The following is a 25019-nucleotide window of genomic DNA, read 5'->3' on the forward strand; positions in this document are numbered from 1 at the left end:
ATGTTTTGATAAAGACACAATAAAAGAATAAACAAAAAAGAGAGGGAAAGAAAGAGACTGGATGGTCACTGCAGTCTTACCGTTGACAAAGACAGCAAAGCGTAGGAAGGAAAGGTAACGCTCCCCCTCAATGGGGTTCCAGCCGATGTCTGGATAACCTTTAGCCAGGAGTATTGGACAACTCTGGAGACCACAGCCTGCTAGGTAGGTGACCACCTATAGATACAGCACACCCATAACATATAGATCAATACTTATCCAGCATTAATCTTTTCATCATAGGTGATTTCAAACTCCTGTTACACACTACGGTTTCACAAAAGGTTGAGCCGTACCTTGTCCAGATCAGGCTCCTCCAGTGCCAGAGCCAGACCATTGTTGTCCATCACTGAGGAAGCAGCCACATCCAGAGGAGTGGAGCCCCTCATTGCTGGTGAAGCTACAATACAAAGCACACTGGTAGGGTCAACCATTTACTCTATTGTATTTCATATGAGCCTGTGTCTGCTTTTATATATCAATAAAGTGCTGTCCAAACAGCAGGGGGTAGTGTTGCCACTCCTTCCTTAATATTAATGGTAGCTGATCTGCCAATGGCTGGTTAAAATAAGTGATAAAGGAAAATTTCCTCTAACAATTTGCTTTTGACACATACTCATGTTAGCTTCCACAAGGTTTATGGGAACCAGTTTATGTAGCACTGTGCATACAAACACATCTTTGATCCTGTGGTGGTATCTTGTATATTCTTTGTAGAATTTTACAATTTTATACATAACTTGTTGTGACCTGCCTAATGAGCAATCTCTGAAGTGTGTGTGTCATGCGTTCACGACTGGGTGCATGTGTGTGTGCATCCAAGGGAGACACTCTCTTGCCCCTGCAGGGTGCTCTCGGTGACTGTGGCACCGCCATCTTCTAACAGAATGAGAGATGAGTCGCTCTCTTCGCTGATAGATTCTCAGCGCTTCCACTCACAATTACACACACATCTTCTAAGGTGTGAGGCTAATATACAGTATGTGAACTCACAGGTGCAAAACAAGTTCTGTGATGGCAAAAGGGCAGCTACAATGTATCACCTATATTAAAGAGAGTGCTGGCAGTTTTTAGAATTTGGCTTTCATGCATCCTAGAGGTGGTTTTACAGATATGTTTGGCCTGTACCATCAATCTTCTTTAAGAACATCCTCCAGCATGTCCTACAGTCCTGATCAAGTCGTGTGGTTTTCATCCAGTAAAATAATGTTGTAGCTCAGCATCAGTAATCCTTTGGCTAATGATGGATAATAGTAAGAGTGGCAGCTTAACAGAGACATAGAGGTGTACCCACCGAGGCCCACGCTGCTATTCTCCAGCAGGTAGCTGAGGTGGTCGAACATAGCTTTCTGGTTCTGACGGCTGATCCGACAGAAGTAGCACAAGAAGCGACAGCAGCTGGCCACCATCTTGGGGAAAGCAATTTCCTGTGGAATGGCACATACAGACTAAGTAGGGTCAAACATCGTCCATGGTTAGATTTTTAAAACAAGATAACTGAAATTTCACATTACAAAGCACAAGTACACAAAATACACAAAGTGTGTACACGTGTACAATTTGATACCAAGTGGTTTTGGAGAGGTTGTTGCTTAATTTTGGGGTGCTGAGTTTATTATAATTACTTTCTCCAGGCTTGTTACAATAAAGTCCCTGGCATATCTTTGCTCCTAATTAACGTCTAAAAAGCCTGACACCTTCACACACTGCCAGCCAGCCTCACTCTGCCCTTTCTGCCCTCCATCCCAGACTCTGATGCTGTCAGCCTGAGGAGGAAGCCCACCTACTGGGACCATGTCTTCATTTTTGTTTTTAAAGATTATTTTTTTGGGCATTTTAGGCCTTTATTATATAGTACAGCTGAAGATGTGAAATAGGGGAGAGAGGGGGAATGGCATGCAGCAAAGGGCTGCAGGTCGGAGTTGAACATGCGGCTGCTGCGACAAGGACTGAGCCTTTGTACATGGGGCGCACATGCTACCAGGTGAGCTATCCAGGCGCCCCGACCATGTCTTCATTAATGCACACTTACAAATGATAACACACAAAACTGAACTTAAACACAAGTTTTCTCAGTGAGCAACATTCTTTTTGGCGAGGAACTGCAGTGAACTGTGTGGGGGCCTCTTTAACGACTTGTGGAAGCAGAGAGAAATATAGAAGTAGAAGTTGTTTAACCTGGGATTTGTGTCCTCCGAGCACATTGACCATGACCTCCATAACGGTCTCATGCATGCCCAGTATTCTCATTAGGTTGGGATGCTGGTAGAAGACTTTGTTGTTCATGATGTCACTGGAGAGGGAAAAAAGACAAAATGGATACTTGATATTCACTAAAAACACAAATGCATTTTTAGTAGTGTGCCAAACTAGTATGAAACTAAGGATAGCAAAACCAGTATATATATATATATATATATATATATATATATATATATATATATATATATATACATATACATACATACATACATACACACTTTTTTTTTTTTTTATATAAACAAAGGTGAGCCGATAACGTATAACATATATAACACAAGTATAAATATACAAGTATATAACACAAGTAGGGCTCCTCTGAGAAACCTACGCAAGTCCATCAATCATGAGCTTCTCCTCCTCTTTCCCCATACGGACAGACAGCAAAGATCTGATCTGACCGAGGGCGGCCAGGAGGTTGATGGTGTCCTGGATGGAGGCAGCACTGATTGTGTAAGTCTTCCTCATGGCCCGGAGCAGCTCCCCGATGCTGTCATACTGCCTCCTCAGTAGGCTAAACATCTTGCGAACCAGCTCTGAGTCCAGGACGTGACACTCCTGGGCCCAGCTGACCATCGTCTGAGAGATCAGCTCCTTCAGATTAGCTGGCAAGAAAGATGGGTAAAGATAAATGATAATGTAATTTCCTTTTACTGTATAAAAGGAACTTGTTCCATGAAAAATTAGTGTATTTGCTATGAACAAACTTCATATTTAACTAAGTTGGTGGACTTAGAGTAAGATAACACAGATTTAAAAGGAAAGAATAGTCAAAAAGTTGTTGAGATATCGTGATTATTGGTCTAAAAACGCTGAATCTTGCACTTCAATTGTAAATGTAAGATGTAAAACCAGTGGAATGGCCCTTTAACATTATATTATGTAACAGCAGTTAAGCCTTAAAAGTGATTATTTTATGGAAATGTCACCTGCCAAGGGACCGGTCACTTCACATGTCATACTCCTCAGAGAATCAAAATTACATAATTTAACATAATTAAAGCAGCAAACTTTTTCTTGGGGGCAGCGAAACAAGCTGTAAACACAATAGTGACATACGTATTAGCCTTATACAGGTAAGTAGTTGTTGTGAATGTGTTCGCAAACAGTTTAATATTTTAACATTTAGCAGACAAAGAACAAAACAAGCATTGTTCAGAGTCAGGTTTCCGGTCACCTAGCAAAAGTCCAATATTCAATCTCTTTTTAGCTCTGTTTGGGTCCCCACCACTCCTCCTACTAGCTGCTAAATGCTCCACTGTGTTCACCAGCTAATCACTTTGTCTTGCTGTCGTTTGGTGTTGGGGAAGTGGAGTACAGTTGGTTTATTAAAAAAAAATCTCACAGAAAACAATGCTGATGAGAGCGGTGAGAGTGATTAAACCATTACAAATGTAGACAATAAACAAAAAAATAATGAGCTAAAAGATGCTAAAATGCTCAGTAGAGCTGAGGGGAACTGCGGTAATGAAATATAATTATCTGTGGGTTCATCAATACTAATGAGCTCTTTTACATTACACACGTAATTTGATGAATTGTTAAAATAAAAATATTGATTAGTGCAGCTTTAATGTTGCGTAGTTAATTACAGTTTAGTATCCTCCTACGCTATGCTGCTTTCAGAGATCATCAAAACTACATTGCTATACATTTATAATACACATAATAAAGACAACTTTGGTGTGGGTGACTAGAATTACTAATTATGAAGGGGGTATTGGTTAAAACAATTCAGGTTTTTCTTATTTTCAGCAGCAAGATGAGATTTGCCTTAAAAATAAGAGAAAGACTCGCTGGATTGTCCTGTAATCCTTACTGCATATCATTGGCCTTACGGAAAAAATATACTGTAACCTTCCTTCCATTAACTGAGTTCACATTAAGGCACATTTCTCCCTTAAACACAACAGACACTAACATACACGCAAAACACAAAACTCCATTAAACTGACGTTAAAAAGGCATCCACTTGACTGGGTGCTCCCTTTTCTACACAAGCCATGCCTGAGCAATACATTCAAAGGCTGCATTCCCACACTGGCTCTGTGATGCAAATAAGACCTTGAGCACAGAACAAAAAACCACTGACAGCTCCTTCAAAGTCTTTCGTGTGGCTTGAGTCAAGCTAATAGGACTGCACACGTGTATCAGCCACCTCTACAAGCCCCAGCTTCTAAAGGAAAGGTAATCAGCTGTGTTTCAACAATGTCAGAGTTATTTTCTTCTATTCTATCAGAAAGAAAACGAGCTCATTCATGAAAAGGCACATTTTCAGCGGAGCGAAAAGGAAGCCCTGTTATATAACGAATAAAGGAGGGGAAGTGGACAAGGTATTAATAGTTCTGTACAGTACAATATTCTGCTTCTGTGGTTAAATTGAGACATTTGTTTGGACAGCTCGTATGTGGGTTACCTTTAAGATGTCATTAAACTGGATCAATAGGGTGTGTGTGTGTGTGTGTGTGTGTGTGTGTGTGTGTGTGTGTGAGGGTGTGCACATATATTTGTGAGTCTGTTCTTGGAGAATGAATACACAAAGGAGAGGGAGACATCAATTAAACCATTTAGAACCATAAAAGATGAAGCCGTTTATACACAATTGATTTCCTTAAAAGTATTGCAATTAGGTGATTGTTTTTAAAAACCCCTGTGTCTGTTTGGTTGATTGGATCCGTTGGTTTTCCAAAGACTATTTGACATAAAGCTGTCAATCAGTGCAAGTGTGTGTGTGTGTGTGTGTGTGTGTGTGTGTGTGTTTGTTTGTTTTGTGTGATGGGTGGGGAGCCAGCAGCAGTAACTGATCCTGCCGCTGAGAGTTGCGTGGGTGTCGGAGAAAGGGCAGAAGCACCAGCTTGCTCCAAAATGAGAAGCAACATTTCTTCCTCTCAGCCAAGATGCTTCACAACACCTGGCTCTTATTCTGTCACACTATCAAACATGCTTGCTTGTTCCATTTCTGTCTGTTTGGCTCTTGAATACACCCCTCTAGCACTCTGCCCTCACTACACCCCAGCAAACAAATCAGACCAGGCTAGCGTTACATTGATGGAAGCCAGCAGTTTTTTATAGTGTGAGAGTTCACACACAATCCCTATACTCTCACATACATCAAGGCAAGTCATCGTGTCTGAGCATTAAATGCTTCTGGTGGATAAGCCATTCATCAGAGGAGGAAAACGACATCTGCGCTCCTCTTACTTCATTCCTGTGAAATAATGGCAAAGACGACGGCGCCTTTTGTATCTTCAGGGTCTCACTGTGCAAGGAGGAGAAGTTATGGCTGGAGTAACACTACAGAATATATCATGTCATCTTCACTCTGGCCATCCTCATGCCTCCTGGCAAACCCTCTACTTCTATAAGATTTTATTTTCAAAACATATACCAACTGTCACATTAACTTCTCACATTATGTGCCTACAAAGAAAATACATTCAATTCCAAACAAAATAAAAAGAAACAAAAACTAGATCATCACGAAACATGCAATATACTGTATACTAAGCAAACAGTGGTTTATGACCAAATGCCTGCAAAACTAAGGACGTTCCCATTAGCCTCAGCTGTACTTTGTGTTTAGTGCTAACTAGCAGATGTTAGCATGCTAATATGTTAAACTATGATGGGGAACATAGTAAACATTATCTACTAAGAATTAGCATTGAGCATGTTAGCGTGCGGACATGAGTACAGCCTTACAGAGCAGCTGGTTTGGCTGTAGACTCTTGTTGTACATTTGTTTTTGGAAAGCTTTTGTTAAATATGAATCAAAAACCCAGACACTACACTACTTCTAAAGCTACTATGCAAAAGCCACGGAAAGGTAAAAAAACAAAACAAATATGGCTACCATACAAGCTTTACCCCCAACATACAGTATATATATAAATCACAAAATTATTGAAAAAAAACTTTTTGCAGATAAGAGAATTATCCCACAGATATTCTGAATTATTCCACTCCCTTTCTGATGCCTCCAGCTGTTACAGAAGTAGATGTGATGCTCCTGAACCACCCAAAGCACCACCCAAAGCACTCTTTTACTGAGAAATACACACTCCTTTATTTTCACCCAGCCTTGCTCTTTGGAGATCAGCGTGGTGGTCTTATATGCTCCACGTCAGGGTCACACCAAATCCCAATGGAGAGATTGCCTTTCAGCAACACACATTTCATCCCAAATGTATCCACCTGCAACTTGGCAACCTCCTGTTGCCAGCATTGCTTCTAAGAATAGACCAGGATGGAACGGCAATGGCCATAGATTTCTAACAGATTCTCAGAGGGGTTTTCAGAAGTAATATAATACCCTGCTTAATGTTAGTTAGTCCCTATCTACGCAATTACAGGCATACACACGTCTTGTTTTATTGCCAGAAAAGGTTAATTCTCAACAGAGGTCACATATAAGAGCCAAACTGCTGCCATAAATGGAGACTAAGATGCGCTAATAAAACTGGAAAGATCCAACAGTGAGCAGCAGTTTTAAATAACACACTGCTGTCTATAGTGAAGGCCAACAGAACAAAGTAGAACATATTTTCTACCAGTTAAGTAATAATTTGCAATCAGACACTTGATTGGTGGCCTCTTACAGAGTAGTACTTGAGATAGAAAATTAGATACAACTTGTTGTGTATTTATACTGTTGTGGCACCCTGGTTATGTGTCTGTGGGTTTAATCAGGTGAAGGATTTGTTTTTATCACCAATGTTTTTTCCCTCTCATGGCTCCTCTCTCTGGTTTCCTGGGGGGGGGGCTTCACTCTGGAGCCTCTCCTTCACCCAGCTCCATATTACCATAATGAAATTGAAAAGAAATTGAAATGGAAATGACTGCCACCCGGTGACTCAGTCCACATGACACCGGCAGACAAATAGAGGCAAAACTGAGGGTGCTAGAGCTGCAATACAGGAGCTCCTGCTTTTAATTCTCACATCCCTCTAAGCGAGGAATACAGACAGAGAGCTCGTAAAAAGAAAGTGAGACCATAAACAAGCTGAATGTAGTGGAGAGCAAATGGATAACGTGTGTAAGAACTTATGCTTTTAAGGGAAAGTAACACATTTTGCACAAGCAGTATAGAAAAAGAACAAATTCAATATCAAAGGCACTATTTCTTTGCAAGTTTTGGACATTTGGACTTGGAAATAAAATCTTTCTTTAACTGCTTACTAGTCTGGATCAACGGAAGTACATTGCCAGGATAAGCCTGACAAGCCAGAAGTGTCCGGCAAAGCGCTGGATGTCCGGCTTTGCCCTTCCCCTGCTGCTGTGTGTCAAAATCCCACTCGCTATGGGAAACAAAAAGAACAACCTCCGAACTAGCAAGCTAACGTTACACGCTGAAAATGGCAAGTTCTTCTGACGAAAATTTGAATTGTGCAATAAGGCAGGCCTGCTTTGTTCTTTCGGTGAATGATTGTAAAGATCTACAAAGAATATGTTTATGGCATTTACTATCTAAGTAGGATGTTTGGGAACTGATTGGTGGGGATTGCTATGGACGAAGTACAGCTGGCAATTCACTGGTAATTACCTTTAACCATGTATCCAGCTAATTTAAATAGCTCACGTTAATGTATAGTGTGAACAGTTAACTTAATTTAATATTTTATATGGTGTTTTCTTTCGTGGGGTGCAAATATTCCACCGAAACAAGTTCCTTACCGAGACTATTTTGCAGAGGCACCGTCGCTGCATCCGGAACTTAGACGATTGGTTTAAAGAAATGCAAACAACCCAGAGCGTTTTTTCCTCCCATCCTAGATTAATCGTTTCCAAATCAAAATCGCCATTTGAAAGAATGCATTTAGCTAATTGTGAAGACCGCGATTAATCAAATGTGCAATATTTAGTTGAATGTTTGGTGTAACATTTGGCATAACATTTCTTATTCCTCTTTTTATTATTATATTTGTATTATTACTATTTCATAAGATAAATGCTGGAATAATGTTACATATCACAGATTCAATGTTCCATGCTTATTAAAAGAAAAACACTTATTGCTGGCAATTCATATCTATGTTCTCATCCTTGTATAAGAATATAGAGCAGATGGTGTCTCATGTTATAATGCTCCATGACAAGATTTATCACAGTATTACACAGTGAATATTGAACTTTAGCTAAACTTAAAAAAAAAATAACAATCTCAAATTGAATTGTAATCGCAATATCTGGCAGAAAAATTTCAATTAAATTGTTTCCCCAAATCATTCAGCCCTACCTAGAATGTATCTGTGCTGTAGCCAGACTTTACTCACACTGTAGAGATAGGTCTGGCAATGTGAGACTAACTGCTTTCTGATCTTGCTACTGTTTCAGTATGTTGCTAAAGTAACAAGGCTACGATTGGATGCTTTCTAGAATATGAATTTATTGTGAGCCAATGCATGCATGAAAACGCTTTAATTGCCCTCCTCCAGCCAATCAGATGTGTCAAATGTGTTTGTCACCGAGACCCAGGTACACTGATGCAGCAGGTACACTACAGCATCGCTATTATTATGAAGTAATAAAAACAGTGACTTCCTCACATGGTGCGGCTTGCTCCTTCTCTGTGGGCTCCTCCGCTTTGTGGGACTGGCCTTTGATCTTGTTCACCAGCATCAGCAGGCGACCTTTGATAGATGTATATTGCTCGTATTCGTCTTCCTCCATAGGGATTCCTGCACAACACAAACAGACATGCTATATACAGTACATGGAGAGCAAAGTATATTAGAGCAATATCTCTGCTCTCCTGTCGGGTTGGCATGATGTGTAGCATTGGGTGTGCAGTATCTCCTATTTCTTAGCAATTTCAAGTTGTTTTTTCATTGTTCTCTGTGTCGATGGTGCCATGTCAGGTCGGCGCTATCTGGCATGGCTGAGACTGCCATTAGATCGGTTGTACCACGGAGGGTTGGGCAATTCAATTATTTATCAAAACATCAGGATGTCAGAGCAATGTGAGGCACTGAACTATAACTCCTGTGCCGGGAAACAGAGAGAGATGCAGAGAGGGAAAAAGAGAGCATTTCTGAGTACTGTAACAAAGTACTGGAACAATTTAGCTGATGTTGACACAATGGCAGCCCAAGCAATAGATAGAAAAGGCACAGCTCTATATGTTTTTATATATAATTCTTTATCTATTTTTGATTTTCCACCCACACTGCCAGCTCATGCTGCTTTTGTAAAATATCTATATACAATTATACAATCAATCTAAGCAATATGAGATAATTGTATCAAGTTAAATACAATAATGCATGTTTCATGACGAAGATAACCAATAAAGCAGCTCATAAAAAGGTTTTTGTGAGATCTGCATTTTACCACAGTGGAGCTGCAGCTGGTTGTGAAAATCATACAGTTCCTCCTGGATGTCTGTTGGACATGGACAGTCCTCGCCCACACTGAAGGTCAGCAGCATGTTGATCTAAAGTATGGAAACATTGAAAGAAGACACTTACATGCATAAACAATGGCTGGTACTTTAGTTTCAAAAGCAATCTGAACATGATGTGAGCTCATTGTAGGATTCACAGGAAAGAAAAAAATAGCTTAAGTGGCTAATTCTCCCTCGGCACTCACAGACCGAAGGACACCATGACAAGTCATTAAAGTAGCTTTGAAGTGCTGAACTCCATCTCCAGCTGTGACCCGAAAGGGATACTGTATGTGTGTGTGTGTGTGTGTGTGTGTGTGTGTGTGTGTGTGTGTGTGTGTGTGTGTGTGAGTGTGTGTGTGTGTGTGTGTGCTCACGCTCACTGGAGCAATGACACCACAGGAAAGAAGGATGAATTTGCCTCGAGGCTTTGTTCAACACACACAAAGAGAATGCTTGAAACATTTGGAGCGAGGATACTGCTCCCATTCACTTTGGAACCAAAACGAGGGAATTTTGACATTATGAAAACTAAAAAGGGAATCTGAGGGTGGGGAGAGAAATTAGCAATGTATGTGGAAAATTACAGAAGTTATATAACAGCTTCCTCTGAATTAGCCAGTTTCATGCATCATTTGAAGCAGTCAGCCTGCAGTCTTTCCTTGTGGTCAACTATTATAGATTCATGTGTACTTTACTGTAAGGTTCATCAGCTCTAATTGATTTGACTTTCTGGCATTCACCCTCTGTGGCTGATTTGTACCTTTAGGTCACATAAGCATCAATAAGCTCACATGACGAACACGCAAGAGTCATCAGAATCACATGAACAGAGGTGAGAATTGTTGTGAAGTTGATGCCGTAAATATGTCACAACTCTAATGTGAGAAGGTGAAGAGAGGTGTTACCGTACATTCCCCCCTAGTGTGGAGTGATAGTCTATAGCAGTCTTAGCAAAGACTTCATCTTAGGCACCAGAAGCAGAAGTACATTGTTTCAGTTAAAAATGTACATCTCGTTACACATAAGAGAGAAAATGATGTGGTTTTCATGACAGCGCAGGGTAGGCAGTGTGGATGCTGTTTCACTCTTGTCATTTGTTAGCATCGTTCATTGGTCAACATTTTTACACCAGGGATTATAATTAGAGCTTCTCTCAGGAGTTAGTGGGTTTGTGCAGACTGTGTTTCATTGACATCTTCCTCACTCTCTAGTTTGCTTTGTTGCACCAGCCAGTGTGGGACAACTTGTGTGTGAGTTCAATCTGCACACCCCCAACCTGAGCAGACCTGAAACTAATACACCCTGAGCTAGTTTGTACATATTTGTACATCAGTGTTTCCAACGACTTTTACTTCCTACCCAGCAGCCCTGCAGTGACTATGGCCTCATCTCACCTGTTCTTGAGGGGGCGATCTGAACTCTTTGGTCTTCTTTGCGGTAACAGCAGCAGACATGTTGAGGGCCAGCATCAGCTCGTTGTAGCGGAACTTCTGGTTGTACTGCAGCTTGGACACGAAGCTGTCAGAGAAAGACACGATGGCCTCGATGCGGTGCTTCAGCTCGCAGTCGCAGAAATAGTGAAGCAGCTCACACATCTGGGGAACAGACAAGGGGAGGAGACAGACAACAACTACAGTTGCATCACTGTTGCACATCTAGATGCAGCTGTTATGAGCAACTCTGTTAGGAATACATACAAACAGCCTTATGGCATCATATTACCCCACTTATTAAAGATCATTTGTTCAATACGACAGAGTCATTTCATATTTGACTGACTTCTGAATGGGTCTATTACCGTGGTGCAGTTATGGAGTATGTGAGTGTACTGTAGATGAAGATGTTCTTTGATATTACAGGTTTTGGTGATTTACCTTCTGTAGTGTACATGAAGGTTTAACAAATATAAGATGATGCCAGATCTGTTCACATGTGCTCACTATCACCTGTCGTTTGACGGGCTCAGGCAGCCGCTTCTCCAGCAGTCCTTTCATTGGCTGTTTAGCCTCTTTGGCGACCTCCTCTTCTCCAGCTTCCACTGCCTTCTCCTCTGCCCCTGTAAGTCCTTCTTTGTCTGTGGCCCCTGTAGCCCCCTCCTCACGTGTCTGTCTGAAAACATTTGGGTCAATGAGCAGTAAGATCTTATGGACGTCCTCACTACCTAGTACACCCATAGTCAACAAGGTGCTGATGAGTTTCAGGATTGGCACAAACTGGTACTCCACCCCTCCTCCTACAGGATCTCGGATGTGGTGGCCGCCACCCTGAACGGCCTCTGTCAACATTGAAATTGATTTCTCCTTCAATGCGTCCAGTGGGATTTGTGGACTGTAAAGATGTTGCTCCCGTTTGGTGCTGATGAAACAGGGTGGAGCAAAGTTGAGGCGGGGTTTTAGTGAGGTACTAAGCCCCACCCCTGGTGGGAGGTGCTTTTTGGAAGCATCGGAGAAGAGGCGAATGGAACGTGTCTCAGCCGTGACGGGGATGATGAACTCATCTTTCATCATGAGTCGCGCTTCTTTTGCTGTCTCCAGGTGGGTGCTGATCAGGACATTGTAGAAGCCCTCACGTAACATGCCTGACAGGTACTGATTGTCAATGGTGTATAAGAGCTGTGATTGGTCCAGGTGGCTGCAGAGGGCGTGGGCCACACGAGTGTTGCCCAGAGCACAGAGGGCACAGTAGAGCTTCAGGGTGTGGTAGTGGAACCTCCTCATGTCTTCCTGCTCAGACAGCTCCATGATGTCGACACACCTTTGAAAAGAAGTAAGAGAGGATTAGCAGGAGAGGTATACATTTTGATTTTATCCTGCCAGTCTGGAGATTGAGCCGGCGACCTCCAGGTCCCAAGCTCGCTTCTTTAACTTTAGGCCACCATGCCTCTATGACGTGTAATGTTAGAAAACCAATCACCAGCATTATAAGATCTTGGTAGAAGCATGCTGCATGCTTATTGGCTCATTGATGCTGATTTACTCCTTAGGCATTGAAATTTGGTTTTGAATGAATGAACTTCGATACTAAGGAGGCAATATGGGCGGTGCCTAAAAAGTATTGAATTCGGTACCCAGCCCTACAGAGAGTGTTATTTACCACACAGGCTAATAAAATAAGGGTCGTTAAAGGCTCCCTTTAATCAAAGTGATACAAAGCTGGTTTTCTATAATACTATAATAACCGGCTTTGCAAATGTTTTATGAGGAAAGAAATGCATTGAGCACATTTCTTATACTTCAAGGATACGCACAATATCCTTTGAAATCCAACTGAATAGATACATCATATAAGCACACTAAGCCATGTACTGCACCTGTTCTCTTCAGGTATATGTACAGCCAACATCTGTAGGGGCTCCACACACTGGACCACCCAGCCATGTCTCTCGTTGACCCTGGCTGTTTCCACCTTGAGGAAGGTGTTGGGCATGCGGCTCCACAGCACGGCGCTGATGGTCTGGACATATAGACGCGGTGGACACTGGGGCACCGGGTTCTTATGTTCACTTTTAAAAATAGCGGATGACAGAGGCATGGCATTCTGGAGAGAGCAAACAAACATGGAGGGAGTGATTAAAGGAATATTTCAATTTTTCAAACAAGGCTTTGTACACTCATTTGCCACCCTGACCTCCACAGTCTTACTTTTTGCTGCAGTTTAAAAAACACGCACAACCCCCTGCTCAAACAGACAGTCATTTTGAACAGTGTGAACTAATGACGCCGTTATTTATCTAAGGAAGTAGACAGTCACAATCTGTCAATGACTGATTTGTGTCAATGATAGCTTTCTTGCTTAGTCACACAATCTTCTCTTTTTTTCTCTCCTCTAAACAACTGACACAAGTACTCATCCCGTTGTTGATGCTCTCAGTATCTTTGGTGCAGACATAAGCAAGTTAAAATATTAGCCTAGTGGACCTACAGCATCTGAAGGGTGTGTAGCTGCATAATCCTGTGTGGGGGCTGCATCTCTGTGAGGTAACATAAGGTACTGCGGGAAAGGTTAAAATGAAAAGGAGCATACTGTGAGCAGTAAAAATTGCATTTCCTGGAACAATTAGGGGACTCCACCTTGACTTTCGACAGCTCGAACTGGAAGAGGTTAGGGCTAGTGGGTCGCACAAACACAGCAGGGAATAGCTTGGTGTTTGGTTCCACCTGGAGCAGAGAAAAGAGCAGCAAGTTAATAACAGGTCCAAACAGGAAGTACACATCAAAAGCTTGAGAATGACTGTCAGAAAGCAGCTCAATTATGCATCATAAGAACTCCACTGCTTAGTATGTGTATGCATGATCGTTTGAGAGTGTCGGCTGGCAGGATGACTCAGCGGCGGGTAAAGCATCACCTTCAGTGACGGTGGGAGAACATAAGAAGATTATACCCTTCCAAAGGTTCTTTAAGATTTAGTTCTCAGAGTACATCTGTACAGGCAAATTCTAAATCTGAAATGTAACAATACAGACGTCACAGCTCTGTTGGGAAAATATGCAAAGACAGATGACGAGTTAACCTCAGGGTCAACAGGATAAACTGCCGACTGACAGAAAGAAGAGTGGACGGACAGTTGTAGTGATTGCGACTTACTGGGGGATTGACACATAGACGAATAACAGGCAAAATCACAAGGACGCTTAAAATTAACTTTATATATTCTGCAAGTCCTTACAAAAGTAAAAAATAAAATCAAGATCTTAAAAAGTTTTCTGCTGTATGTATATTATACACTGCATCTACTTTTTTTAACACAACTTTTGCGCAACATATAATAATAATAATAATAATAATAATAATAATAATAATAATAATAATAATAATAATAATAATAATAATAACTTTTATTTATATAGCACCTTTCATGAAACCCAAGGACACTTTACAGAATTACAGTGGCTATACTAAGGGAGATTGTAGGCTGTGGTGAACAAATGGTGTTTCAGGAGGTTTTTTTTAAATGTCCAGGGATGTAGCATTTCGAATATCTGCAGGGAGGGTGTTCCAGAGGGATGGGGCTGCAACACTAAAGGCTCTGTCTCCAAAGGTTCGAGGTGTGGGGAATGGAGAGCAGGCCAGTGTCTGAGAATCGCAGGTTTCGGGGTGGGGTGTATGGATGGAGGAGTACAGTGGGGCCAGGGCATGGAGGGATTTGTAGGTGAGAAGGAGAATTTTATATTTGATGCAGGTCAGGACTTAATTGGGAGCCAGTGAAAGTGGATGGGTGTTGGGGTGATGTGCTGCCACCTCTTGGTGTGGGTGAGGACCCTGGCGGCAGAGTTTTGGACATACTGGAGCCTGTCTAGGGTATGTATGTATTCAGTACCTGGTAGGATGTGGTTATCTCCTTGCCACCGACAGTGAATGTCACCAGGCCGGTGGCCAGGTCTATCAGACAGCCAATCTCCAGGTCCACGTTGCTGCGACTGGAGGTGTGAGCAGCGCTGGTCACATCACCACCCCACACGATGTAGCAGTTACTCCTTTTCACACTATTAAGTGCAAATATCAGTCACTCATCTTATCTTGACATACAGTACATTTTAATGAAAAAAGGTAGCAGTTTAAAGTAAAGAACATTAAACTTTAAAGTAAAGAACTCTAATGAAAGGAACTTGAAACTGCTGCAAAAGGAAGTGGGTGTCCCTAAAAAAAGGATCTTACCTCTCATGGACTCGTCCTCGCTCGTCACCCAGGGTTACAGTGACCGATCGGTTTTTACTGAGACTGAAGTTGTTGCTATAGTAATGGTAATCGGGGGTAACCCATCCAACCCACACACCGGCAGGGTCCTGACCTGCGAAGACCCTTACCGAGTGGTAGTACTGTAAAGACACATGCAAGAGTTAGCCAACGCTGGAGGTGTTGCAACCAAATGGTACTAAAATTAAATGATTCAATACCGTAGTGATGCTGCTGTAGTCCACTCGTCTGCTTTCATCACTGTGCCTCACAGATCTCAATGGATATCTATCGGAAACCGTATTCAACAGGTGATTATCAAGTACAAACCAGGTGATGGATATTTTAATCTTCAGCTCTGATTAGCTTGTGATGTTCAAAGCCATTATAAGATGTTGGGTTAATATAAGATGGATAAAACCCAACATCTTTTACTTCAAATATTTGCATACTAACTGACACTGAACTTGAACGGTCCACTTGATGTCATGATTGTCAATAATCTAAAAGTGGATCAGCAAATAAACACGGTAGGTATAATGCTTTGGAATGAGTTGCTTGATATATGGCTTAAATTCATGATTTTTTGAGTACCTGTGTTTGACTTTAAGGGTATCTTCCTCGTGGACTCCGTTCATGTCTACAACAGGACTGGATTTGAAGAAGGAGTGGAACTCTACCGGCATACTGAGACGACAAAACACCATATCTGCGTTGCTGTTCTGGGTGCCAAATGTCTTGTGGGTGACTTTAAGACACGGGGGGCTGTCAATGGTGCCGTCAATCCTGGTTACCTGCAAACAGGAAGAACGTCTTTGCATTCATCCAGTTATCAATTGATGTTATTTTTACCATTGAATATGTCACTGCTTTTGCTCTTACTGCGATGTGGTTGTGGTCCTTCGGGACATTGACAAAAGTAGGCAGCCGCTTGCTGAACCACATGGTGACCTCTCGGTTCATGTTGACAGCAAAGGGTTCAAATCCCTCCTGAAGGCCACACATGGTGTAGTACTTGAAGGTGCTGGCATCTTTCCCAAGATTCATACGCCCCACCTGAGCCAGACCAAGACTGCACACTGGAATGAACCCTGAAGGATAGCCAGAGGAAGTGAGGGAGGGAGAGGGAAGAGGAGAGAATAAATTGCCTCTAAGAACACACACACACACACGCACACACACAGCAGGAGGGGAGGGAAAATCAATCCAGCTTTTGCAAAAAGGCAATTTACAGGTGTCACATTAAATAAGGGTTATTTCGTTATAGGGAGCCCCTTCTTTTTCACTTATGTCCCCAGCATGGTCATACTAGGTAAATGCTCTGCATGTGAAGGCTTTTTTAAAAGATGAGTGAACAACAACTTGTTCTACCATCACCTTATCCGTCTGACACTCCCTGGCCTTAACATCACCTATAACTGGCTCTGTTACCACACACATCCTTATCCACATGTAAACTTTCTCACCATCCTCAGTTTCAAAGTCAGTGAAGCAGAGTTCAGAGCCCTTGGTGGTGATGAGGATCTCTCCATTAAGGGTGAAGATCATGGACTTGTCCTCCATGTTGATCATACAGCCCACGACGTCCCCAGCATGCCAGCACCGCCCGAACAAACGGCTGCCCATGTTTAGACAGTGACCCTGTATACAGCACATGTATAAACGTAAAATAAAACACACAGGAGCACATAATAGGATATACAGTATATTACAAGAAATGTCCATCTCAAATCTTTTATTCTCAATTACAGAACTTCAAGCATAAAGTATTCAAATAAAAGAAAAAGTCAAAGTCAGTACAATAGTATAAAGAAAAATACACTTGATTCAACAATATTACAAACCCATTGAGTTCGAAAAAAAATAGGCTTCAGGATTGGATCCCTTTTTTGTGGAGTAATCAACAAGACTCACGGAAGGCTTGTATAATGTGGACGTGCCGACAGTTTAGTTGTCATTACTTAGAATTCCTCATGGGGGAGACAGAAACTACGCACTATAGCTTAATTTTTAATGTCCCTATATACAACTCTGAAATGTGAGAGCAATCCTATGTTGGAGAGATGCCGTTGGTATTGGCTCGAGCTTAAAAATTGCACACTTTGTCAGGCTGGTGCCGGGCTAGGGCTTAAACATCACGCGCCAGGGCCCGGGCTGGAGTTTTTGGCACTTGCAGGGCCCTAAATACAATGCTAATGATTATTAGGAGATTCATTTAGGTTTGGTTGACAGCTTACCCTGTATCCATCAAAGACGAAAGCGAGCTCATCCGTGCCAAGCTCCACATCTGGCTTACATCCAGGTCTGGCCCAGCCCACTCTCATGTCTCCTCCCGTCACAGCCTCGAATTCAAAGTACCACTTCCCGGTCTTCACGGCATACGTCCTCTCCACTCTGAAGAAGCGGACCCTGTCGATGCTGAGCCGCTCAACCACTTGTCCTACAGGGTGGAAGGGATAGCCACAGGTTGTAGATTGCTGCTTCAAAACCAGCAGAATCCCCTCCAACAAATAAGGAAATCAATAATGGAAACATTGATTGTAACAGTCTAACATTGGGTGAGGTTAAAGGCAATCATTTCACACTCACACACACTATTCTATATCACTGTTGACTGAAAGGGAGTGGGAGACTGAATCCTTTTACTGGATTGAATGTCAGTGCATTTAGATGGGCATAAGTCCATGAGTCAGACTCACCGCCTTCCTGGTCCGAGGGCTCAATGTTGTATCCATAGCCAATCAGAGTGCGGATGGCCTCTCGCAGGCTGTCCCTGTTTGACTTCTTGGTGCGTTCATCCAGCAGAACATAGGGAACCAGGCGAGGGTTACGCTTACTCTTCAGATCCTGCATAGAGGACAGCCAGTCAGAAAAGATTTTATGCAGGAAAAACATCCCCAACTATCCCTGGTTATGTCATCAATTGTACTGTAGGCGAGCTCAAACACACTACGGTTACGTTTGTTACAACTGTGCTGTCAAACCCTGTAATTGAGAAGGTAATTGTCCATTACTTATTGCCATCGCGCTACTGCTGCTCATCACTTCCTCTATCTTTTTCTGTGTCATTTCCAAAAGCAGTTCTCCCACTGGGGTTCGACGAGCAACCAAGGAAGTATCGTATCAATGCTACTTTAGCAGATTTGTGGAGCTTAACTTGAAATCCTTTGCTGGTTATGCAGATCACAGGCTGTTTGTTTGGTCTGGCATAACAGCTTTCCCTGATATCATTTAAGGGCTTAATTGAAAACCTTTGGCATTTTTCCAAAACGCTGGTCAGTTACCCAGTCTCATGTTATCATAGAAAATATGACCAAACATCTGCTTTCAAGATAGATGCCAAAGTGTGTACTTGTGCAAACTGACATGTAGGTGTCATGTAGGTGGCAGAGCAGGGACAAAGAACATGGAAAAATGGCCAGTTAAAACATTATGTGTCTTCTAAATTAGACATTACTCTGAAAGGTGATTTCAGAACTCTTCACTCCTTTTACTTGCGTTCAGTTGCCAGCTTTCATTCAGTAAGCCTCTTTTTCCACACTATTAGCAAAATAAATGAGCCTTCATTCACTTAATGTGGGAAGAATGATTACATGACGTATCAAATTATTTCTGCTGTAGATTCATGCTTTTAAATGAAAAGCAAACAGACTAAAACCATCCACCCTATGACCACAGAAACAAGATTCATTTCATATTGCATTGAAGTATATAGTTTCCACGGAGATGACACTTTTTACATCACATCATGGAAGAAAAGTGCAGTGGAAAATGAGGACTGTGTTACATCCAATTTCATGGCAATGGTACCAAAACGCACAAAAGCCTGATTAACAAAAGCTAGCAGTCGGTGTATTCATTTTCAGCACTTGTTTGTTCAACAGATTAGAAGAGACGTGCTGTATTAAGTGTGTTCTGGACAATGTCTTCTGTGTCTTGTTGCCCTTTACTATAGAACATCTTGCTGTGTGTTGAATAATGACATATAGCTAGGAAATGTCAGACTAAACAAACCGTCTGACATATGTGCTGGTAAAGTAGAGACTGTAATGGGAGATGAATTAATGAACCATGAAGGAGAAACTGAGCACATAAAAAAAATATAGCAGCAAAGCTGGACACCGAGGAGAAAGCTGCCTCAACAAGCATCTCAGGGGGCTTTTTAAGGTGAGATTTTGTTTGTTTTGGTCCCAGCATAGTGTGCATGAATACATGCAGCGTACCTGCTGAATACCATATGTCCATCCCTGTTTGATGCGGTCCTTGGCCCACACATTGTGTGCATTCTCTGCCAGTTTGTCCACCAGCAGCTCCTGACCTGGAGTCAGTTTTATGTCAGACAGGTCCAAAGGAGTCGGCTTATAACCATTGGACATCATGTAGCTACAGGAAAAAAAAGAGAATGCAAAAGGTTATGGAAGTAATAAAAGGTAAATCCACCAGGACTAGCACTACCCACATGTATAGCCTGATATGAATCGTTATGGCAGCACATACAGTATATTAACACTATATATAATTTTTTCCTGGGTTTACACACCTTTTGATTCACCATTTTTAATCTTAGCTCTTACTGTAGAAAGCCCAAAAGGCATTATATCTTTCAATTGATGGTTAAAATATAAACCACCTTTCTCTGCAAGTCTGTTATTATTTTTTCATTGACTAATTATTGGCACAATCACGATCAGTAACTAGAGACAGCTTTCTAACAAACAGTATGAACTGAGCTACATTTAAATAAGAAATGTGTGTGTTTTGATGGACTTTGTACAGTACATATAGGCATGCACGCTTACTTCTTAGGGAGTTTTATCTTTTTGAGGGAGCCCTCAGCATTTGGATTGACCTGAACTACACGACAGCCCAATGCCAGCAGAGTCCTGTGAGAAAAAACAGCAGAAAGTGAGTTTGAGAACGAATGCAGATTGTGTTTAATCCACACCTGAACATCTCTTCTGATTTGACAGTTCATGTAGATCCAACAGTAGCGACTGAGGGGTTGGGAGTGTTCAAATGGAGTTAAATTGTGCGTGTCTTAATCTGTCAGGAGAAAAAGGCCAAAGAATACCCATAGGAATGCAATGGGTGTGAAGTGCTTTTGACACATTTTCTTCATACCTTGTGAGAGAACAAAGTGACAATAAAAATGAGTTTGGTGTTACTCAGAAACCCATCAGTCTCACCCAGATGTTTCTGCCTGTGCCCCAGATCAAAATTAATCACAGCAAACCTTAACATTCTCCTGTATCATCTAAAGAGCATTTATGTAAAGCACCTGATGAGTGGAAAAGGACCAGCAAGACTTGTTTGGTTGAGCGACACTGGACATGGAAATAACCCTTAAGTGAGGGTCATATCTGACCACAGGTATGTGCATTTGTTGTTGTCTTACAGACACTTCATTTTAATCCTTATGAGTTTGTACTCCTTGGTTTAGACTGTAGGTGATGTCATGTATGTGATGCTCCTAATTAATGTTTATGAACAACTGTTTTAAACAAACTAGAACAAATCTAATCTATTTTTCTTTTTGACTTTCAGACACTCTCTTTCTTCTTCTCTTCAAAAACAAAAGTACCACAAAGAAAATAAATCCATAATACTTCAACATACTTCAGAGTTTCTGTTGACATCTGCAGATTGTAGTTCTTTTCAGTATCTGGCAGCTTGGAGAAATCCACCAGGCATGGGTGCTGCCGCTTATTATCATCCCTTATCTATCAGAAAAAAGAACAGTCACAGAAATCCTATTTCAACTTCCTTTTTGTTGTCTGGAACTTTTGTCCACAGTTACTCCATTTGTCTGTACATCATGTGGGAAAGTTTACTAAATATATGCATATGAAATGTACAGCCTTGTAAGTCATTGTAAACCAACAAGGAGAGGAGAATGTGGTTTAAATAAGGGTGCTACTGCTTACGGTGATAAGACAGTCTACTGTAATGAACATGTTATGAAAGAGGAATAAGGGAGCATGTTTTCTTGGGGGCGATAGAAAGGTGTACGACTGGAATACCAAGTGATGGTGTAATGCCTCTCTCGAGGCTGCACTGTATGCCAAATAATCCCTTTGGCAATGCTGCTCAGAGGAGGCGGCATGGCAATGGCGGATGTTTACCAAGAAAACATGCAGGGCTGCGTACAGATATGCAGCTGTGTGTGGGTTCAATGAACACCAGCCAGCTCTTTTGTAAATAGTACAAGAACTCTGTGAGAAATCTCTTCTCTGGCAGTTCTTCATTTTACAGAATTACATTTGTGGAACAAAAAAAAAAACAGGGGCGAAGAAACGAACAACACTTTGCTTATTCGCTTTGCTGTAGGACGTCTACTGTTAATGCTGCTGTAATGAATCACAATGAATGACAACTACAGAGCACAGAATGGCCTGCAGCGTAGCCACATCCAAAAATCTCTGTACATCTAATACTATGTGTACCATGGCCATATCTCACTATTTGACACACTTGTGCCTCTGACCTCCTGAGCTTAAAAAAAAAAAACGTCTTGACAATAAAATGCTAATGTTAAATTAAAGATTCTGTTGAGGTGCCGAAAAAGAATGAAACTGGCGGTATTAGTAATATCTGGAGGATTCCGTTATACGTTTGTATTATAGACATAAGAGCTGTGTTCCGTATTGTTGTTTGTGTTGTCATCTGTTCCTTTAAAGGGCAAAACAGGTCACTTTGGTGTTATCCTTTAGCTAATGTACAATAAACCAAGAAAGTCTTGTTTTTGAGGGTATAAATTGCAGGTATAATGACTAGAATTTGGTTTAATAATGCAAAATAATAATTTTGACTGTTTTTCAACTTATCATATTTAAAATATACATTAGGTGTTCTACTTCTGTGTTAACTAATATTTAGAATATAAGTATTTGGATATTATGGGAAATACACATTCATTTTCTTGTCAAGAGAACCAGAAGACAGTTAGCTTAGCATAAAAACTAGAAGCAGTGGGAAACAGCTAGCCTCCTCTCCAAAAGGACGTCCCTAAAGCTCACTAATTAAAGCCTCTGAACACCCACACAGGTGTTTTCAGTTATTCTGGCTGATTATGCTGCGTTCCAGGCAACCCGTAACCCGTGTTTTCACAACCTTCTACCCGTGAAAGTGCCCTGGAACGGCAGGCAAACCCGTAACTTTCTACCCGTGAACTCGTACCAGATCGTTGTACTCAAGTTACAGTTTTTGACGTCACACACACATAAACAACAATGGCGACCCCCTGTTGATGCTGTACAGACGCAGGTGATTAACAGTGAAAAATAGAAATAAATATACATAAATAGGCAACGTAAAGTAATTCCGCACATTGTAATCAAAACAATACACATACGATTGTGTACTACTACAGGTAATGTTTATTAAATGAAGCCCAAAATATGTCGCCAACTAGAAATCGCTAGTATCAGCTAGCGCTAGCTAACGTCAGCATTAGGTAGCCGCTAGCTAACGTTAACGTTAGGTAGCCGCTAGCTAACGTTAACGTTAGGTAGCCTAACCTGAACCCTGGAACGCTACCAAGTCATGAGTCGTGACTTGAAGTTGTAACTTACGGGCCAAAAATTGTGTCTTGAATGCAGCATTAGACTCTTTTCAGGTTGAAGGTGGGCCGGAGCTCTGATGGGAACTTATTAGGTCACAAATTCTTTCTACCAATAAGGATGACAAAGGTGTCCTTTGTCCCGCCCTAACAGGTGCAACAACACTAACAGTGGACTCAGGAAGATGTCAATCACTCAGTCTTTCCACACCCACACAGTCCTGGAAAAGGTCCAATCAGCCACATTAACTATAAACACCTGTGTGGGTGTTCAGGGCCTTTAACACATTATATCTCATTTGTTTAATCCATAGTCTGGAGTCTGCTTGTTAGCTAGCCGTTTTCCCCGACTTCAAGTCTTTATGCTAAGCTAAGATAAGCAAAGAGAGGGGTATTCATCTTGAACATATAACTCTCAGCAAAAACAGAAACATAATTTTTCCCAAAATATCAAACTATAACTGCATCATAAAAGCGACTTTTGGGTTTACATTTGGAAGGCATTATGTCTTTAAAGAATCAATTAAACTTCTTTTAAAATAGGAAAAATTAAATGAAGATTTAAGATTTTGAAGCTTTCCTCATGGTTTATTGTTGCTGTGAACACCCTGTTCTGCCCTTTGGTGAAACAACACTTCTACTAAAACACAGACACAATGACTATGCTAACTACAAACAAACTGGAAGTATGCATCTAAATGAATGGTATGAAAAGCATCGGACATGGAATTGAGTTTTCTTTCCACTTACCCTCTTTTTGGTGTGAACCGCAAATTATAAAAGAGAAAGCAAGATGACGTACAGGCTTTTGATGATTCAATTCTGATACTACCAACAACTAATGCATTTAAAGCTGTTTTTAACTTAGATTTTTTTAGAAAATGTGTAATTGTGATGTTTATTTCTCCACAAACATGGCAAAATGTATGGGTTATGCTTTTTTTAATCTTTCGATCCAGAGTGATGATTTTGTTCTAAGAGTATTATACTATAAAGGAAAGGAATCAGCATATATTTCTCACCTTGCCATACGACCAACCCAGCTCAATTTTATTCATGCCCCACAGTTCGTGGATGTTCTCAGCAAGCTTGTCTCGAACCTTCTCTAAATGAGGCGGCATAACAATCTGAGGAAACAGGCAAAGTATGAACCTAAATGAAAAAAGTTAAACAGTGACAGGATTATTTACATGTTTGACTATTCTTCTCCTGTTAGTTTACCTGGCTAGTTTCAACAGGTGTGGGGATGAAGGAGGCCTGTGACATGAACTGTGTGGTGCCAAGCAGATCTCGGACTCCATTCGCATCCCTCTTGTACTCTTTCACCGGCTCCACCTTCATCTTCTCTTTCGGCAGCAGAGCTTCGTAACATGGAACGTAACTTGACGGAGGCAGGAACTTAAAGTCGCCATGTCGGCCACCCAACAGGAAACGTACCCTGACGACATAACATTTTATTAAATTATTATTCTGCACACTAAAGTTGTAGGAGAACTTTTTTTTTTTATATGTATGCGGGGGGGTATATATCTAATATAATTTATGATAATTTATATATCTAATCATAAGTGATAATCAGACAGCTATTTATGAAAGAAGCAGAGAGTGAAAAGAAAATCCAGCTAAGTGTAACGCTGTTTCTCCTCTAAATCCACTTCAATCAGTTCCCGCCTCTGCTCTAACAGAGACAAGTTTAGCTCTGAGACAGGAAAAACGTCACAGGCCATCACTGTAAAGAGGCTCTCCTGAGGCTGCCCAAAATAGCTACTCAAGTAGTAGTGGTGACGCAACCAAGCCCATTCTGACTGCAGCTTTCAATTATTGAGCAGTGAAGATGTGTGGCTGTCATTTTCTGGCACGTTTAAATCCGTGGAGATGTTCACCCCGTTCATTGGGTCAGTTTCAAGTACAAGCTCTGAGGTGTCATTACCCACACAAAAGTGGCTATAAGCTGGCACTTTGTGTATGAAATGCTGAACATTTACTCTAATTGAAATGTCTCAACAATTGCCGGATTGATTGACATGAAATTAGCTACAGACGTTCAGAATCCCCCTCAGGATGAATTGTAATAACTTTGGTGATCCCCTGACTATTCATCTAGCA

At 41.4% G+C, this 25019-nt stretch overlaps 1 protein-coding gene across 9 annotated transcripts in view; it reads right to left on the bottom strand.

Moving 5' to 3' along the window:
- Positions 1–25019, bottom strand: part of LOC116035508 (ryanodine receptor 3-like) — a 109637-nt gene that overhangs the window by 38735 nt on the left and 45883 nt on the right. For 5 of the 9 annotated variants that reach the window (XM_031278590.2, XM_035994502.1, XM_035994500.1 and 2 more), the window contains 25 exons: positions 24135–24351; positions 23936–24040; positions 23664–23666; positions 20972–21075; positions 20155–20238; positions 19579–19738; positions 18055–18202; positions 17593–17795; positions 16822–16996; positions 16238–16446; positions 15950–16149; positions 15577–15643; positions 15338–15498; positions 15000–15165; positions 13753–13839; positions 12993–13219; positions 11629–12436; positions 11077–11277; positions 9628–9730; positions 8844–8975; positions 2630–2903; positions 2218–2332; positions 1334–1466; positions 336–439; positions 81–216 (listed from right to left, as the gene is read on the bottom strand). In XM_031278590.2, the coding sequence (XP_031134450.1) occupies positions 81–216; positions 336–439; positions 1334–1466; positions 2218–2332; positions 2630–2903; positions 8844–8975; positions 9628–9730; positions 11077–11277; positions 11629–12436; positions 12993–13219; positions 13753–13839; positions 15000–15165; positions 15338–15498; positions 15577–15643; positions 15950–16149; positions 16238–16446; positions 16822–16996; positions 17593–17795; positions 18055–18202; positions 19579–19738; positions 20155–20238; positions 20972–21075; positions 23664–23666; positions 23936–24040; positions 24135–24351 (4322 nt within the window). The remainder of the gene's footprint in view (positions 1–80; positions 217–335; positions 440–1333; positions 1467–2217; positions 2333–2629; positions 2904–8843; positions 8976–9627; positions 9731–11076; positions 11278–11628; positions 12437–12992; positions 13220–13752; positions 13840–14999; positions 15166–15337; positions 15499–15576; positions 15644–15949; positions 16150–16237; positions 16447–16821; positions 16997–17592; positions 17796–18054; positions 18203–19578; positions 19739–20154; positions 20239–20971; positions 21076–23663; positions 23667–23935; positions 24041–24134; positions 24352–25019) is intronic. The other 4 variants (XM_031278593.2, XM_031278591.2, XM_035994503.1 and 1 more) reach the window with 1 other exon arrangement.

The sequence above is a fragment of the Sander lucioperca genome, chromosome 18, assembly GCF_008315115.2.
Source record: "Sander lucioperca isolate FBNREF2018 chromosome 18, SLUC_FBN_1.2, whole genome shotgun sequence".
NCBI classification, from domain to species: domain Eukaryota; kingdom Metazoa; phylum Chordata; class Actinopteri; order Perciformes; family Percidae; genus Sander; species Sander lucioperca.